General features: G+C 48.4%; 5 protein-coding genes across 5 annotated transcripts; 2 read left to right on the top strand and 3 right to left on the bottom strand.

Annotated features, from left to right (window-relative positions):
- Positions 1–1875: 1875 nt before the first annotated feature.
- M430DRAFT_42150 (hypothetical protein) lies at positions 1876–4389 on the bottom strand (the record flags this gene model as incomplete). Its single annotated transcript, XM_024867529.1, has 3 exons — positions 3746–4389; positions 3176–3698; positions 1876–3109 (listed from the first exon to the last, which is right to left on the bottom strand). The coding sequence occupies exons 1-3, from the start codon at positions 4041–4043 to the stop codon at positions 1876–1878; spliced, it is 2055 nt and encodes a 684-aa protein (XP_024720828.1). The 5' UTR covers positions 4044–4389.
- A 1925-nt stretch (positions 4390–6314) lies between these two features.
- M430DRAFT_58642 (hypothetical protein) lies at positions 6315–10210 on the top strand. Its single transcript, XM_024868749.1, has 16 exons — positions 6315–6657; positions 6716–6950; positions 7047–7225; positions 7289–7790; positions 7850–8139; positions 8195–8263; positions 8323–8382; positions 8437–8496; positions 8562–8684; positions 8748–8807; positions 8869–8964; positions 9012–9329; positions 9393–9566; positions 9622–9660; positions 9730–9784; positions 9835–10210. Exons 1-16 carry the CDS (start codon positions 6343–6345, stop codon positions 10068–10070), a joined length of 2811 nt encoding a protein of 936 aa, XP_024720829.1. The 5' UTR covers positions 6315–6342; the 3' UTR covers positions 10071–10210.
- Positions 10211–10553: 343 nt separating this feature from the next.
- M430DRAFT_239921 (hypothetical protein) lies at positions 10554–10827 on the bottom strand. The gene has a single exon (XM_024864994.1). It carries the CDS (start codon positions 10807–10809, stop codon positions 10639–10641), a length of 171 nt encoding a protein of 56 aa, XP_024720830.1. The 5' UTR covers positions 10810–10827; the 3' UTR covers positions 10554–10638.
- Positions 10828–12005: 1178 nt separating this feature from the next.
- Positions 12006–13178, top strand: M430DRAFT_121021 (hypothetical protein; the record flags this gene model as incomplete). The annotated part of the gene is made up of 4 exons (XM_024861797.1): positions 12006–12074; positions 12213–12411; positions 12514–12668; positions 12726–13178. 4 exons carry the CDS (start codon positions 12006–12008, stop codon positions 12789–12791), a joined length of 489 nt encoding a protein of 162 aa, XP_024720831.1. The 3' UTR covers positions 12792–13178.
- A 1240-nt stretch (positions 13179–14418) lies between these two features.
- Positions 14419–17129, bottom strand: M430DRAFT_27930 (hypothetical protein; the record flags this gene model as incomplete). The annotated part of the gene is made up of 7 exons (XM_024865746.1): positions 14419–14968; positions 15042–15659; positions 15709–15793; positions 15896–16253; positions 16323–16531; positions 16579–16825; positions 17061–17129. 7 exons carry the CDS (start codon positions 17127–17129, stop codon positions 14419–14421), a joined length of 2136 nt encoding a protein of 711 aa, XP_024720832.1.
- Between the last annotated feature and the right edge of the window lie 443 nt (positions 17130–17572).

Raw genomic sequence — 17572 nt, forward strand, 5'->3', positions numbered from 1 at the left:
ATCGTCGTCGTCGTCTTTAGCTTTAGCTTTAGCTTTAACTTTAGCTAGGCTACTACTTTCTCTAGTACTACTCCTAATCCTAGCTTAGCTAGCGTCCCCTCCTTCCCCTTTCCTTACTTAGTAAGGGCAGGGGGTAGAGAGGGACGCGGGTTAGCTACGGGCGCGGGCCGCTTAGCAGGCTTCGGCTATATAAGGTAAGAGCGTTAGTCTATAGGCAAGTAATAAGGGGCGCTAACAACAGGGAATATACAAACCTTTAATAGAGTATCTAGACTAATCCGGGCGAAACCTTCCTCTAGCTCTCTAGAGGTAGATCTATAGGCACTAAACATTATAGGGAGGCCGGGCGAAAATACCCTAGACCCGCCCTAGAGAAGAGTAAAAAGGTCATTATTATTAACATTATTATTATCGTCGAATCTACCTAAGACACGAGCGTTAGATCGTATAAGGATAGACCGATTATCGGCCGAATCGTTATATGTCTCTACTATAGAAGAACTAGCCCGGGGAGGCTTACTAGTATAGATACGCTTACTAGTAGACTAGCGAAGTAGAGGGGAGTAGTCGCGTCCCCGCTTCTATAGGGTTATAGTAGGGGCGGCGCGAGGCATCTTAAAGGAAAGGACAATTAGGAGATTTAGTTTTAGAAAAGAGAATTTAAGAGTAGATAGTAAGGAGGAAAAGGTTACGAGTAAATTAGTAAAGAGAAAGGCAAAGAGGTAGGATGTTTATATAGAACATAACAAAGACCCCTTACTAGTAAGTAACCGAATAGGCGATAGGAACTAAACTAGATTCGGCACAGAACAATAATTAGGACAACAATTAGGACAGCCCTAGGCCCGCATTAGGACAAGCCCGCGTAACGTCCTAGCTAGCAAACAAAGGCTACGCCTAACACGAGTACAAAACTAGTACCTAAGGTAGTTATAAAAGTAATTCACGATACAGAGAGAGGAGAAGGCTTGTAAGATTAGAATTTTTTATCTTAGGAGTTAAAAGAATAGTGTATAGACAAATAAAGGACAACCCTTAGGCAAGAACTAAGGTAACTATAGGCAGTCATTATTTTCTTATTTCTATTCTAAGAACAAAGTAGAGTACTAGGAGTAGTCTAGCGTATACAAGGCGTACTATATCTGTAGTGATATCTACAGGCTTATGTAGAGGAGATAAGGACATAACAAAAGGACCGGCGATGTAACGGCACCTTAGTAAGAGGGTTTTATTTTCTTTCCTTCTTGTAGAACTATATGTACACTAAAACTTAGATTAAACTCTTATAGTACCTAGTATAGGTATTTAATAGAGGAAGATGTTACTACTACTACTATCGGGGAGGGGTTTAAATTTATTGATATGTCAGCCCGGTTATAATATAATCCAGAGGAATAGACATTGGAGTCTCAAACTGATCGGGAAATGGAGAATATTCTCCACGTCTTGAGACGAGCAGACGAGATGCACTTGATTCGCTCTAGTAGACTTGAAAATGCGCTGACATGGAAAGAATTTGAGCAAGGAAGACTAGAGCATCTACCGTAAAAGCATGTAATATCCCCAGTCTGCTGAGCCAAAAGTCCAAGGGCTACCGACAAAATGGTTACTGCCATTTAAACTTTGCAATTGGATCACTATGTATCGGGATATCTACTTGGGAATATATTTTAAAAACTCGTCTTGCTCTTCCTCTCTCGCCGCTTGCCTGCTTGAACAATGAAAATATAGGAGCATGTTTCATGATCCGGAACGTACGTATCTTACATTACACACCTCCAAGGCCCTCTTAGACCCTCTTGCACCATCGCCTCTCGCACACATTCCCCTACACCTATCCCTGCCTGCAAAATATACCGTCTTTCCGGTTGGCAATCACGCAGCGTGGGTGGGTGCGCCGTGGGCTTCGGCGGTGACAGTTGGGGTCACAGTACTGTCGCTAGCTGAGGGAGTGGGAGCATCTTTCTCCAGGGGGGGAGCTACATCGTGTCCAACATTGTGTTGTCCAGCGACGGCAGCAGCACTCGTTCTAGCTGGTGAGGGCGCTGAAGCCAAAACGGAGCCCGGAGCGGAGCTTGCAACTGGGGTGCTTGAACTTTTGCCGGAAGCAGTAGGCGTAGTGCTAGAAGCAGTAGGCGTAGTGCTAGAAGCAGTAGGCGTAGTGCTAGAAGCAGTAGGCGTAGTGCTAGAAGCAGTAGTCGTAGTGCCGGAAGCAGTGGGCGTAGTGCTGGAAGCAATGGTCTTAGTGCCGGAAGCAGTGGACGTAATGCTGGAAGCAGTGGACGTAATGCTGGAAGCAGTGGACGTAATGCTGGAAGCAGTGGACGTAATGCTGGAAGCAGTGGACGTAGCGATAGCCTGTCCAACAGTCACCGAAGCCGTTACGGGAAGGACTTGAGTAGCAGTCATGATGGCTGGTGTCGCAGCAGTTGCAAGTTGCGTAGCAGCGGCGGAAGCACACGTATCTCTCTGGTTGGCGCAGTCTTCCTCGGTAAAGCCGGACCCAGCAAAGCCCATACAACTGTTGAACTGGTGCCCGCAAGATGCGGCTGCCGCAGAAGGGAGATCTTCGAAGAATTCACCCAGCACGTTAAATCTGAAATCTGACTCGGACTTTCCAACCTGTGGGACAGCTCCGCCGAGGGCTGATTCGACGAACTCGAAGAAAGATTCAAGAATGGTTATGATTTCCTTTGTAGAAGAATCAGACCCGGAGGAGTTAGACGTGTCTGTTGAAATGCCAGAGGTTGCCGTCGGGGTTGAGGTTGAGGTTGAGATCGTTGAAGATGATGTTGATTTTGATGACGAAGAGGAAGTTGAGGTCGTTGTTGAGGAGGATGATGACGATGATGATGAGATAGAGGCTGATGTTGATTTTGAGGACGAAGACGAAGACGAAGTGGAAGTTGATGATGAGGTAGTGCTTGATTTGGTTTCATCTGAGATGGCTTTCGCACCACCGTTTCCCCCATTTCCACCCTTCCCATTTTTACTAGATGAAGTAGTAGTAGAGGAACTGGAAGATGTAGTAGAAGTTGAAGAAGTATGAGAAGAAGAAGAGCTTGTGCTCTCAGCAACATCTGGACCGGCTGCAACGGCGGAGGCCGCCCTAAGTCAAAGTCAGTCTTGCTGATAAACAACCAAAGATGACAAACGAGTTCAGGACAATACATACAGTGCAGCTGCTGCCTGTCCCCCAGACCCATTGTTGCTCGCAGCATTTGCAGTAGTTCCTTTTCCGATGACCGTAAACTTGGTACAGTCATCAGGGGTTCCTCGTTGAGCAACAGGCATCAGCACAGGTTGGTGATTAGAAGCCGATGCCATAGTACAGACGCGGTAGTGGCCGGCAGGTAGTCCGCCAGTGACTTGAGCAGTAAGAAGACCTTTTCCATTTCCAGCATCATTGATTCCTTTGAAGAATGCAAATTGAGTAGGGTCGAGAGCGCTTGTAGGGTTCAGACTAGATCCCATGTCCTGAACGGTCACATGGGTATGACCTACGACCTTGCCGCCGGAAAGCTGCTGTGGTGCGGAGTAATAAGTAGCATCGGCATTTGTGAAGGATCCGGCGACCAGATTAGCCATCTGGACAGTGATATTGAAGGTAGTGTCTGATTCGATGGTTGCACTGCCAGGGAGCGGGAATGTGATAATTGAAGATACCATGGCGGATTTTGCAGGGATATCACCCATAGCTGGGAAAGGTTAGAACGGCACGCAACGTTTAGACGGATTGACGTACTGATCCCATTGCAAGATCCCGTGGTGATCTGAAGCCCATTGGTGAGGGTCTTGCCAGCACAGTAGTTGATGAAGTTGTTTTTCGAAGTGAGAGACTTGGCTTGGCCAACTTCTGCTGCACCGATCTCGTTACTCCCGTCATTGAAAGACCCACTCTGGACGGCATCTGGACTCAAGGTGGTAGCGGTAGCATCTGAAGCCCGCAGACGAAGCTTGTTGAGAGGTCCAACCTCCTGTAGAGGGCTAGCCTCGATGAGTCCAGCTGATACGAGGAGAAGAAGGAACGATGAAGACAACATGTTGAGGAGGTGTGGTGGTTTCCGTAGCTCAAAAAATAAATATTGTAGAATTGTTAAATTGGACCAGCCTCGAGTAATGATTTGCAAGGCAAATACCTGCGCGACACAGTCGTGAAGAAACGAAAGAATAAAGGTAAGGGATAGAAAGAATGTAATGGAGAGCACGAAAGAATGTGGGTCGATAGAACCGATGAGGAAGAAATAAAATCAGTCAGACGGGCTCTCATCACATTTATATCCTCGCTCGCCCAGGCGTTGTTCCAAAGGAAATGAGCTAGACGCGGTCGAGAACCGTGACGCCGATGGTCCAGACAGTGTGAAGGTCGACCCAGCCCCTGGTACTGCCCGCGTGCCTCAGCAACTTTGCTTCATGAGAAGACTGAGCAGTATCCCCAGTTTCAGGATCGAGGTCCTCCGCTTAGAGTTGACCTGAACAGTACACGAGGGTGGGATGAAAACAAACTTTGGCATGGGCTTCTTTCCCGTGGGTTGAGGGAGGCCAAACACGAGGGGGTTGAGGGTTGAAGGATGACACGCTTGGCGCTTCATGATGGTGCCGAAGATCAATCCGTCCGATATGATACAGGAGAAACGGGATGCTGCAGGTGATCTGATACCGATCTTTTCGCTTGGCGGCTGGCCGACCCGAACATGGGACGGTAGGTACATTCGACAGGTTGAGCGCGATTGGACTGCACATAAGTGGTTGTCGCTGTTGAGCCGTGATGGTGATGGTGATGCTTTTATAAGCTCGGTAGCGCGTCTTGACGAGGGACCATGGCTGGCTAGGGGCAGGTGGATGGAGGAGGACCAATAATGAAGAGTAAGGTAAGGTAAAGGTAGGCAGCTATATGGAGTAGGGAATGATAGAAGTGCAAGAGTGACATCTGTAATAGCCAAATCCTTATAACTCTTCAGCTTCCTCTCAAGAGATTAAGCGCCCATCAAATCCCCCGCACCCCCCTTGAGAAAATTCAGCCCATAGTAGCCCATGAAGAAGTAATGCCAGCATTGCGATGTGCAACAAAACCGCCTCGGAAGCGTGACTTTGTATCACGTGAATCACCAGTATTTTATGTAAGCTAAGGTATGCTATATACGGAGGCAAGGAGCTTTTGTAGAGGTTTGAGACTCTCGAGGGGATTGTCCTGTTATCTTGATATACCTCATATGCAGAACTCCAGAAGGTAAGGTTGCATATACAAGATGATATATACCACCTTGTTGTAACCTGAATGCTAACTCCAGACACAAAGGCAGCTATTTGCATCATCTGTACGGTTTTCTAACCCAGGGATCTAGAGCGCTTTACCAACAAACATATTGAGAGTACCTTAGGTATATATTACACCTATATATGTACCTACCTATGCGTATATATACAGGATTTGGTCGTGATGGTCGCCCGCAATGCTGCAATGGTCAGGTCGGTCCGGCGTACGGTACGGCCCGAGAGTTGCAGAAGGTTAACCGGCGAAGCCGACGACCAAATGTCATCGTCAGGCGGGTCCGATCATCTGCGTAACTGCGTTCATCATTACCGTCCTAATAGAAATGCAGTGTTAATTTGAGAGCAAGTCCTGTGAGCAACGATCGAGAGATGAATGCAACTGTCAGTCTCCCTGGGCGACCTCGGTCTGGAGCAACCTCAAGGTTAGGAGGCTCTTTCAACGGCACGCGGCCAGTTTCATACCCAGTACAGCAGTGGGGTGTCAGTATTTCGGACCAATGAACCTGTCTAGCCAGTCACGACTCACAGATAGGCAGCGCTCTGCGTGGGAATAGGAATGTCATCCATACCCGTGGCGCAAATATTTGAAATCAGAAATTCTGCAATCCAGAGGAGAAAAAAGTCATTGGACTGGGCGAGCTGAGCGGGGATTGCGGCTTGCCAAAAGTGGACAGCTGTACAGGTTGCACTCGTTCAGCTACCCTCATAGCCTTACTCACCCTTGTCCTCCTGTACGAACATTGATGCCTTCAAATGGAGTTCGTGGCTGTTGACTAGGAGCAGACGCATGGCTCACCTACGTGTGGAACCACATCCCACACAGCTCTCACAAAGTACATATACGGAGTATACTCTCATAATCAGAATTGGCCAATACCATGGCGCCTTGCAGAAAAGGGTTGCACCGTGGTTTTCATTGGGCGATTATGCACCGCGGGGAAGCTTCGGTGGGCATAAATCCAAAAGATACCCCTTGCAATCCGATCCAAAGGTAAGAGACAATTGTCGAGTGCGATCCTATGAATATTAAGGTGGAAAACAGGACACCGTTTCACAGACCGATTGAAAATGGCATCAAGAGGTCCCGCCTCCCCAACGCTCTGGCGTCAAATCAAAAAGGAACGGTCGCCTTCGATAGGCCAGGCGACAGAATGCACGGAGGGCTGGACTTTCGGGATGGAGGCACCGATTGTGGATTTCTTCGATCATGATTACATTACACAATTTATGCCTCTGGATGAGATTCTTCGTGGTAATGCTGACCAAATCATGGAAAAGGCTTACAGGCAGGATGCGCCGGGTCAAAACTACCTTCCTTTGACTGCTCGTGGTTACAAATACCGGTGGGTTCATATCCCCACAAATAACATGATCTGGGTTGAGGTATGAAGCATCAGTCCGATTTTCCAGGTTTGTTCTGTCTCACAAAACCTTCTCGTAGGAAGTCATGAAGAGAGTCTGCGAATCAAAGAATAAAAAGGAGGCCAAGAAAATGGCCGATTCGAAAAACACGAAGGGAGGCAAGAATAATATGAAAGGGCTGAAGTGCTTGAGGGCCGGAGATATTCTGAACCCCAAGTACTGGCAAGATCAACAGCGTGGGTGTCTCGAGCACTGCGCCAACCATCCGCTCTATTCGCGACATATGGTGCCGTTCTTTGCGGAAATTCCCACCGGTATGTGCAACTCTAGTTTCTGACTCGGAACGTTTTTGAATCTTAACTTAGGCTCGGAAAGTTAACTACAGCAATTAATAGCTGACGAAAAAACAGATTGGGAAACTGCAACAGCTTCTGTAGTAGCCCCTGTCACTGAATCGACAAGTTTTCAAGAGGCGACTCCCTCAAGGACGCCAATTTTCCAGGGCTCCAAAATACCCCTTAACACTGAATTCTTATCTGGTTTGAAATCATCTCTCAACAAACCAAAGAATGTGAACATGGTGCTTTTTGTGAGTCTAGGCTCTACGATTTTGATTTTGTCCAAGTATAGGAACTTTGCTGATATATATTAGATGCCTTATCTGCATTGGGCAACTAGTGGCGAGAACCTGAATCACAGGAATGAGGTGATCAAGAGACTTGATGAGGAATTCAAAGATCCTGACTATCAGCGTCCATCATGCGAGGATATTGAGAGAATGGAGTCTCTCATGAAAATGAGAGTATTGCGAGCATTCTTATATCCTATTGGTGACCGTTGCTTACACATTCGGAGGACTTTGGATCAATACTATTACAGTACCCTGACAGAGGCTGATGAACGAACTGAAGATCAAGTCGTCTATAAATTTGCGAAGAAACAGCACAGAAGGAGAATGGAAGAGGAAGCGAAAGCTAAAAAGAGGGAGAGGGAGAGGGAGAAGGTAAGGAAGGTGCAGACGCCCCGAGGGTCCCAAAACAGTTTCAAAACTTCGGATGAGGGAGAGAAACAAGAAAAGAAGAAGGTAGAGCCATCCTGGGACCCCCCCAAAGTAATGATGGTCAACCAGTTGTGGATGTGGATAGTCGATGGCGGTGAGTATTATTGAACAGTAGGCTAAGCTTCATAAGAACATGCTGATTGCAAGCAACAGATACCGTAATAACAAGTTTCCCATCGAAGGCTAAATCAGAGCTCTCGATGGATGATTCCGTGAGCAGCGAGGACTATATGAAAGGGGATGAACTGTACGATTCTACAGATATTTGGAGGGCAGTCCAGAGAGAACTGCGACATAAAACCAACTATGGCCAGCGGACTGCAAAATCAGCACTTGATCTCGCATGGACAATAGCCGATCAAGCCCGAGGAGTATTTCAAAAACGAAACCTTCATCCTCATCTGCAATTCATCCAGATGTTTGAGATGGAAATTAACGAGATTGTAAGTTAATGATAATCCAACTGATCTCCTTTTGAACAGTCACTGATTTCGTCAGACTTTCAATCAAACAAAGGCATTTGATGCATTTAGAAGTAACGTCCAGGCTGCACACAATGCAAATAATGTGAGTCTCCATTTAGGTCATGCCAGAATCTGCGAGCTAATTTACGGATTCATCTATAGATGGGAAAGCTTTTTGCATCGCTGGTAACATTTCAGAAAGAGAATTTTGTAACTAACCAAGTATGATACGGCTGATATCCTATTCGCCGGCTTTGCTAACATGTGTTATTACAGCCCAAGACATGGAAGCTGAACTTCCGACGGTTTGCCATAGACTTTAGGGAGAAGTTCAAGGTATGGATCCTTACTGCACCTCAATTGTTTGGCTCTCACGACCGTCTGTTAATATATACCTCAAGGAGATTGCCGGTGATACTGAGGCCGAGAAACCGAGTACTCCAGTCTATAGCTCTTACAATGAAGATTCAACCTTACGACCTACAAGCAGCAATACTCTTTCCTCTATAGACAACGAGTTTTGGGTGAGTGGCCATGATCTAGAAAGCCCCCAACCGAACGGGGTACAATTGCTAACGTCTACCCAGGAAGACGTCTTGAAAAGTACCTACAACGAGCTCGAAGAAACAATCGCTACTGCTCGCAATGTAAGTGGAAAATGAGAAGTCGCCTCACTAGTACTGAATTCTTTTATTGACATGTTCATAGATAGGTCTTACGAACTCAGATCTCGAGGCTCAGATACTGGACTGTCTTATGTCACGCTTCGGAGAGCTCGAGATACTCATCGGGGAAGCTCATTCCGTAAGTAATGAAACAAGTGCAGAGCAGCCCGTTGTAACGTTCTCCAGACGCAATCGATGAATCGGAAACTGAACTGCCTCGTGGACGCATCCACCAAGTCACTGGAATGGTACACTGAGATGGTCATGGACGATGTTTTCGACATCACCACCGAGACGAATCTCGTCAGCGAAATCAAAGATATCCTGGACGAGCTAAACATCATCAGTTCTGTCGGGCGTCAGCAAGCGACCGTCATGGAGCCGTTCATGATGGATATGCTCCATCAGTCCCCGGAAACACAGGATAAAGATTTCCACGACAGCACCCGGCTCGGAAACCAGATCGAGGCGCTTCAGAAGACGGCCCAATCTACGTATACCGCCGTGAGCATTACCACTTCTAAATAGCCCTCCAATCTCCGATTGAATTGCCACTGACTTCTATAGTTGCAAGACCTACTGGATCTGAAACAGAAACAAGCAAGTGTCATCGAAGCTCGCTCCGCAAGGAAGGATGCTAAAGCCTCGGCCGACCAAGCTGAAGCCTCCACATCCCTTGCCTACGAGACTGTCAAGCAGGGCTGGAGCATTATGATCTTCACGATTGTGACAATCATCTTCGTAAGAACCGGGACCGCTCCCCTGACCCTGACTAGCCATCGCTGATAGAATGTAGCTTCCTCTCTCATTCTTCACCGGTCTATTCGGGATGAATGTACGTTACCCAGAGCACCATCTGGGTATCCACAGCCAAAAGGCTACCACATGGCTAATACCTCAGCAGGCAAAGGAGCTCCTCTCAGCCGACCACTCCATCGGATTCTACTCAGCTATCATGTGTAACTGCACTCCCTCTTTAGCTCCACCCCGCTTCTAACACCACCCATAGACCCTGTATCCTTCGTCATAATCTGTGTCTCTCTAGGCTTAGCCCTAAACACCGAATTCCGCCTCCTTGCGCAGCTCCTGCTACGGAAATTCCTACATTTCACACGCTTGTCGAAGCTCTGGACGTCACGGTTCGGATTCGGCGCGTGCACGGATGGCATCATGGAGTCAATTGAGAAGGAGAAGAGGAAGAGAAGGACGACGCATGAGTATAAGAAGTGGGAGGTTGGTTTCTGAGGGTAGTTGCAGCTCCAGTAGAAGTAAGGTCTGACTGGACGGAGCTTATGCTTCGTTTTGTACCCCAATAAAATATATTTCTAGGTCTCGGCTGTCCCATTGCACTTGGACTTAGCATTCGGACGGAAATCATACCTGGGTCTATTACAGCTTTCCGGTGCAAGATAAACTGCTGCATGGACTGATGAGAGACCGATGTCATTTTCATAACTACAAGTACAAGTACAACCCCCCATTCTCTCAGCCTCATCAACCCCGCCCGCACGTATACCACCCAATGAAAAATTCGCGTCATAACAGCCGCATCTTACATGATACTCCCACTATTATCAAGGGTGTAAGGCTCTCCGTAGCAATTGGATGGTTCTTCAAGCCCTGCCACGTAGCTCCATAGAACCAATACCGTACATCGTATTCACAAGAGCGATATCTCGAGCCCTGCACTCGCAGGCTGCAGCACCATGATTGAGCAAGGTCAGTGGTGCATGGTTATGTACTGCGTCGGGCTGGTTGGTTCTGATATGCCTTTTGCGCTGCTGGAACGGCGGGGACTGAACCGGAATAGGCTTCAAACGCCTTCCAAACAGAGCAGGGATTGAGGCCATGATATACAAGTAATCCTGATCTTTGACCAAGGGGTTTCCTTAGGTGTGTAGATGGGTATGAGATGTTTGGGGTGTGAATATGAGTACCAGTCACTAGACTGAAACTCAGTGAGCGCCGCCATGAGCAGGTACATCACGTGATTGCCAAAGCCGTCCACTCCTGAGCATTGTGCGAAATTGCCTCTCTTCACGTACCTAGGTAGGTATATTATCTCCCGTCACATATATGTCATCACATGCATACTTTTGGGTAATTCAACAGCTCGAAACCTTTATTAAACGGGGTATATCAGCCAACTCCTAGCATGGTACTATCAGGCCTCCTGTCAATGCACAAAACCCGTCACGACGACAGAAGCCATGCAAAAAGTCTGAAAAATGGAGCTCATGAACGTCAAGATGATGAATCACGAATACTGCACTTGCACTTGTAGAGCTTCATCCGTTCTTGGCCTGCGGCTATCTAATACCCCTCGCACAGTTCATTCCCGTTAGGTTTCGCCCCCCGGCGAGGCGGGATCATGATACAGGAGCGAACATGACACAGGCGGCAACACGACACACGGGCTGGCTACCCCGATCAACCCAAGAATCAGACGAACAACTGATGAAGTTTCAGAACCTGATTGGGTGAAAGTGATCAATGGGGGGAGCGTCTGATATTTAAATGCACGCAGTGGAGGGTAGTTGGACGCGATGATGTACACCAAGGATGGTCGAGACCGTCCCATCAACCATGGCGACTCAAAACACAACCCCGTCTATGTAATCTGGAAGATTCATGGAAACGTTAGTTAAACTGGCCCAGATAATGTTACCCCAAGGCTTGGAGGATCTTGAATCTCAAACACAACAGAGAGCCGTTCGAGCCGACTTGCCAGCGCCGAGGGAATTGCCTTGGACGCTTGGGCTTACATCTTTGCATCTTAAACATCAAACCTCTTTCCATCCCAAACAGCGTGAACACCGCCGAGATGCTGTGGAAGAAGTCAGGTTGGGATGTTCTTGATACCTCGGTGTCGCCTCGAGAAGTCGACAGATGGAAAGGCGGAAGGCACGTGACATCTCCCACTTCAGTTTAGCCCCAAAATCTCTTAGCGCAGTTCCTTGCCTCAGCAGCGAAAAAGTTCAAGATCAATGTCAACATCAGACAAACGATACAGCACCGCCAACGCCCGCCCCTTCTTCCCATCCGCTCGTCTACCGACTTATTTCCATCCGAATACTGCGGCTAGATCATACACTCCGCCCGGCGGAGTCTTACACCATCGTTCGAGAGAAGATAGGAGCCCCCGAGGCCCGAGGCAGAATCATCCAGATATTATAGAAGATGGATCACACACGAGACCCCTGCCCCTGGGTGGCGCTGAATGATTTCGGAGGAGCGTTTTGTATGGGTGTATGTACTCCTCCATCCATATTCCCAGTCCCGCGTTCGTGGCCAGGAGCTTGGCCGGCAAGAGCCACATCACATCTTGCATCCGCTCCATCTTCACCACCGCAAATAACACATACTGATACATGTCCGGTGGAATAGGCAATTGGAGGAGCAGTCTGGCATGGAGTGAAAGGCTTCCGTAACTCACCGTATGGTGAACGAAGGATCGGCGCCCTCACAGCTATAAAAGCGCGAGCGCCGGTGCTGGGAGGAAATTTCGGTGTTTGGGGAGGCTTGTTCTCAACGTTCGATTGTGCAATCAAGGGGATTAGGAAGAAGGAGGATCCGTATAATGCTAGTATGTCACCTACCACATTCCCGGTCAGCTCGGAACGCCATGGGAGGATGCCGGGACGCGACGAGGTGATGTCCAGGAGGCGAATACTGACTTGGATAATAGTCATCGCAGGATTCTTCACTGGAGGCGCACTAGCAATCAGAGGAGGAGCGAAGGCGGCTCGAAACTCAGCGATAGGATGTGCATGTCTCCTGGCTGTTATCGAGGGAGTGGGAATTGGATTCCAGAGAATGATGGCTGAGAACACAAGGCTTGATGTTCGTTTCCCCCTCGTCCATTCTTGACTCCGACAGACAGTACTGACAATCTTTTAGGTACCTTTACCACCCCAACCCCCGCCATCAGAATCAGGCAAAACCGGCTTCCCAGCCGTCGCATAATGAATGTCCCTTGTTCCCCAATACAAAAGGAAAACCAAGAAAAATAAATCAGCAAACTGTCATCCGACCCCCCTGACAATCCTCGAACCACCCAACTCTACTCTTCCATCCATCCTATCCGCACCAGCTTGGAGCCCCTGTATTTTTTTTTCCCCCAGACACGCACGCGCGGAGATACTCGTTTCCCCGTCCCGTCTACAAAGTCTGGATTCTTCTCACCGTACTGTTTTCTTCTTTTTTTTTTCTGCATAGCTGGCTGGGGCGTGTATGTATGTATGTGTATGTATGTATGTATAGAACTTGGTTTCCACATGAGGACTGTTATAGAAGTGGGAGTGGGGCCGAGGAATCGAAATGGATTAATTCACATCATGGAATGTCAGTCACGTCGTGTTGTGAAGTAAAGTATATCATGATTATGGTATTGAAATTTTGTTAATCCCCCCCTCCCTTCTTTCCCTATCTATAACTCACCCCATTCTCCTCTGTCCTCTGTCCACTTCCTGCTCTAGCAGCGTTCCGTTCCAGAACTATAACATTAACATCTCCCTAAAAGAAAGAAAGAAAGAAAGAGGTTAGAGAATCACGGAGCTCAAAAAGAAAAATCAAATAATAGAATGGGCTATTCAGTTTATATATACATCGATTCCCCGTTCCATTCCATATCCATTGCAAAATTCTGTTTTTGATCTAATTTTTTGAATTTTTTTGGGGGGGAGGGGAGGGGAGGGGGAGGGTTAGTATGTATAGGTAAGGAAAGGTACAGGAAGGAAGGAATACCTTAGTGAGTATGTGTGTGTGCGTGTGTGTGTGGATACATGGGATGAGAGGAGAGGTGAGGAGAGATGATGGGATGGGATTGTGATATATATATATAATATAATCCCTTCATTCCTTTCTACCTAGCTATCTAATTCTAGCTACCCAGTTCTCTCTTCAGAGAGCTCGAGCTCGGTCTATAGGTATATATACATAATGTACCTTATCTAGGCTATACCTATATCCACACGTTCATTTGTTCATCCTACTCATCATCATCAATTATCATGAAGAACCAGAGTATATCTAAACTATGGGTTCCGATCCTGAATCCTAGACTCTTCTCTCTCTCGGGGCTATCTAGGAGATAGATGGATAGATGGATGGAAGGTGATGGATGGTTTGACTGGTTTGAGAGAGGGGGAGTGGGGTGCGAAGAGAGAGTTTGTTTAGATAGCTGGGTAGGTAGCTAGCTGGGTAGGTAGGATAGAGGGAGCGGATGAGTGCGAGTCGGATAGACAGACAGACTCATGCGGTGGTCCCTAGTATGTATGTATCTATTCTTCGATAGAAGGTGGAGTGAGTGATGACGATTGGGAGGGCAGACGATGTGGTGATTGATTTGATGCGAATGAGCTGGATAGTAGAGGCGCTCGTTGGGGCGTTTGTATTGTCCTCCTCCCATCCTGCGTGATATTCATTGTATGCCCGGATATAGAAACCAGAGAGCTTTTATGCATCGATTTCTCAGGGGTGCGTCACACGGATCGATTCATCAGAGCCGTGGTGGCATGAGACGCTTACAAGAGCGCCAAAAGCGAACGTCTCATGTGAGATAAAGGGCGGGGAGTTAGAGAAGAAGCAGGACTCAGGGATTCTCCAACAGCCCATAGAGAGGAATCTGGACATCGTTTTCCAGCGTGAAGTTATCCTGACCTCCAGACCACCAGATATCATGGAAATTAATCGCGTCCTTGGATCCCTCAGGGAGAGTCACCGGCCATGGGACATCCAGCTCCATCTTATTCGTCCCCATGTTGTCATATTGGTGGCCGTCCCTCTGCACCGATGCCGCTGTACGGTTTACCCCCATCTCTCCCAGCGGGCCCGGGAACAGGATGTTCTCGGCGGCTGCCAGGTCGATATCCGTCTGGCTGTTCCCACTGCCGAATAGGACGTTGAAGATGCTCCGGCGATCTGGAGCCCCGCTGACAGACAGCGTCGACGTGCGGCTGGCCTGTAGTGTGTCGTTGAACGATTTGAGGATCGCGTAGTAGCGGCGAGCTTGGAGGTCGGCTTCGGCGCAGAACTCGAATACTTTCAGGGCCATGTGGGTGGCTGTTTCGCTGTCATGCTCGTAATATACGCAGCAGAACGTGTTGGCCAAGATGACGAGGGTCGCTGAGAAGAGGTAGTATCTATAGAGAATTCTTAGTGTTGATGGCAATAATTGAACGGGGATTAGAACGCTGATAGAAGATGACTCCGTACATTACAAATGGATCTCTCTTTGGGAGCGCATCCGACATAAATGCAGCATGCACCGCAGTGATGGTGTGGATTGCTGAGCGAACGCAAGCACCATGGAAGCAAAACATCTGCTCGGGCTTCCCGTTTCCGCTGTGCCCGTTTTGCTCTTGCGGTTCAGGTGTTGATGTGGTGGGTGGGTTGGTAGTCCGCTTGAGCTGTAGACTAATCTGGTATAGAAGAAATGGTCTGGTAAGAAGGATAACTCCGTGAAAGTAAATCAAGTTGATATGGAGACGCTTTAATGTCAGTTGCGGGTTCTCAGGCTCAAGTAAGATCTGTCTCCAGTGTAGTCTCATCGGAAGCTCTTTCATCCATTCGCTGAAGCGCAACGATAGGGCGTAGGCGATGGAACGAGAAGCCTTGCGTTTATGGTAGACGCGAGTGAGAATTTCACCTGTGATTTTGGATGCGTCGGTGGAGGCGAGCAAGTCGATAGTATGGATGTTTTCCTCCGTTGATTGATTCAGTGATGTGGTAGGGCACAACTCGGAGACGCACCCGGAGGTAATAGCACTTGGCCTGCCTAAACTCGCAGATAGGAAACAGTCCATGATGTATAAAGACTGCCATAACTTGCGGCTAAGTATGATCAGCTCGTTCCTTTCTTGCGTTAGGAGACAACTTGTACCGGGTATCTTGCTCTATTGGATGGAATATGGAAAGAGTTTCTTCCTTGTGGATGCCAAGGGCATATGCCAATCTTACTGCCATACCTAGATTAAAGAATCATTAATAAAGTGTATTCTCTCACAACGCTAGCAAGTTCTATGCCGAGAGACAGGAATAGTCACGGTAGCAGATCAAACAACACATACCTAAGAAGGCCCACGCCGTATTCCGTTTTGCCGCGGTCAACATGAAAATAGTCATCAGCAAGAGGGATTGAACTGCTCCAAAATTCCCATCTTCAAGGTCACAAGCCGGATCCTTGAGCTCCTTTGCGGTCAAGTAGAAGATCTCGGCCCTCTTGACACCGCGAGCCTCGAGTCGTTCGAGTATCTTGCCCTCCGGAGAGAAGGGTGAAGGTTTGCCTCTGCGCATTTGCATCCCGACCGCAAAGACCAGATTTACCTGGCACAACCACTGAGGATCCGCGTCTAAAGGATTATTGTAAGACTCAAGAAGCCTAGTTGTAAATGCAACACGATTGAATATCTCAACCAGGCCTACTGTCTAGTAGAGTGTTAGCACCGCTGCCAGTTCAGAATAATTTCCCGAAACAGGAAGTTCGAGGGTGCTTACGTTGTCGAAGAAGGAATCGGTCAGATAACGCGCGGTCTCAAGATCTGGCAGGACGCAAGAATGCCGATATCCAGGCGGCGTCGAGATCGATGCCTCGACAAGTTTGTGGCGATTCGGGTCCGTCGTAAAGGGGGACGCACCTAAGCTGCCCTCGACAAGCCTCCTTATACTCTGAAGGAATGATAAAGCTGCTGAGTCGCCCACATACACTAGACGAGATGTCAGTAGACGCACTCCATCTGGCCAAGAGACTTACACAACCGTCCACCGCCATCTTGTAGTAAACGTCCAGCGTTTTGTATCGGGGTCTCGTCCTCAGCGGCGGGGTCCTTGGGTAGTTCATTTTCATCTGGGAGATCTAGCGGCGCGGGGGTCTCTGGTTTAGAGGGAGCGGGTTCGAGCGGTTGAAATTTCCTCTTTGGGGACTTGATCCTCGATTGATTGGTGGAAGGGCGCTGTTCCTCATTCTTCGAGACCGGTTCACTGGAGACGATGCATTGTTCCTGAACAACAGAGCGAGAAGCGCTGGTGGAACGTGTATGTGAGCGTTCTGTATGTGAGCACTACAGCAGGGGAATGCGGGAGTCAGCTCAGGGGTAATGAGGTTGACAAGGGAGAAATCGCCATGGCGTGCATGATGCGAGGCCATCCAGGTTCGGGACCAGAACGTGTGGTTATGAGAAAACCGCCATGCAGTGCTATAACAGAGGGCAGAGACAGGCCGGGTAGCCCACGTACCTGCTTCTTCTTCTTCTTACATCCATCGCACGCACGGTGTACCCGCAGACGCCTCTCTGACGTCCACATTGCGATTATAATTCGAGCGAGATGTGGTGCAAGAGACAGACAGCTATAACCACACAGGTATAACCACACACAACATGCCGTAAGGTGTAGCAGGACGTCCCACTAGCTGACGGCCCTTTTACATCAACTGCATTTGCAATGTCGTTGCTCGTAGGACGGATACCTCAGGTCGGCCGGAGGAAACTCGGGGATGTCTGGGGTCAGCGGGTGGCCAACCCCAGGTTTCCTCCGGACGAGCTAAGACGAGTCGCGGGGGTTTTAGCGCCACGGGGGTGCAACATCCGACGGACCCCCGGGTGCGGGGAAGCGGTAGATGGCACTTGCGATACGACATGGGGAGCTTTGTGACGTGGAGAGTAATTGTAATAGGGGGGTAATCCGGAAATAGGCTCTACCCATCCCACTTAATCAACCTCCTCCTCCCACTAAATCCTTAATTGAGA

This window comes from Amorphotheca resinae (assembly GCF_003019875.1).
Source record: "Amorphotheca resinae ATCC 22711 unplaced genomic scaffold M430scaffold_6, whole genome shotgun sequence".
In the NCBI taxonomy this organism is placed as follows: Eukaryota; Fungi; Ascomycota; class Leotiomycetes; order Helotiales; family Amorphothecaceae; genus Amorphotheca; species Amorphotheca resinae.

Bases quoted from the DNA above. Each gene is read 5' to 3' on its own strand.
- M430DRAFT_58642 (XM_024868749.1), top strand. From the start codon at position 6,343: ATGGCATCAAGAGGTCCCGCCTCCCCAACGCTCTGGCGTCAAATCAAA. The intron at 8,497-8,561 runs GTATGGATCCTT...ATATACCTCAAG, and splicing joins ACTTTAGGGAGAAGTTCAAG to GAGATTGCCGGTGATACTGA. The intron at 9,785-9,834 runs GTAACTGCACTC...CACCACCCATAG, and splicing joins ATTCTACTCAGCTATCATGT to ACCCTGTATCCTTCGTCATA.
- M430DRAFT_239921 (XM_024864994.1), bottom strand. From the start codon at position 10,809: ATGTACCTGCTCATGGCGGCGCTCACTGAGTTTCAGTCTAGTGACTGG.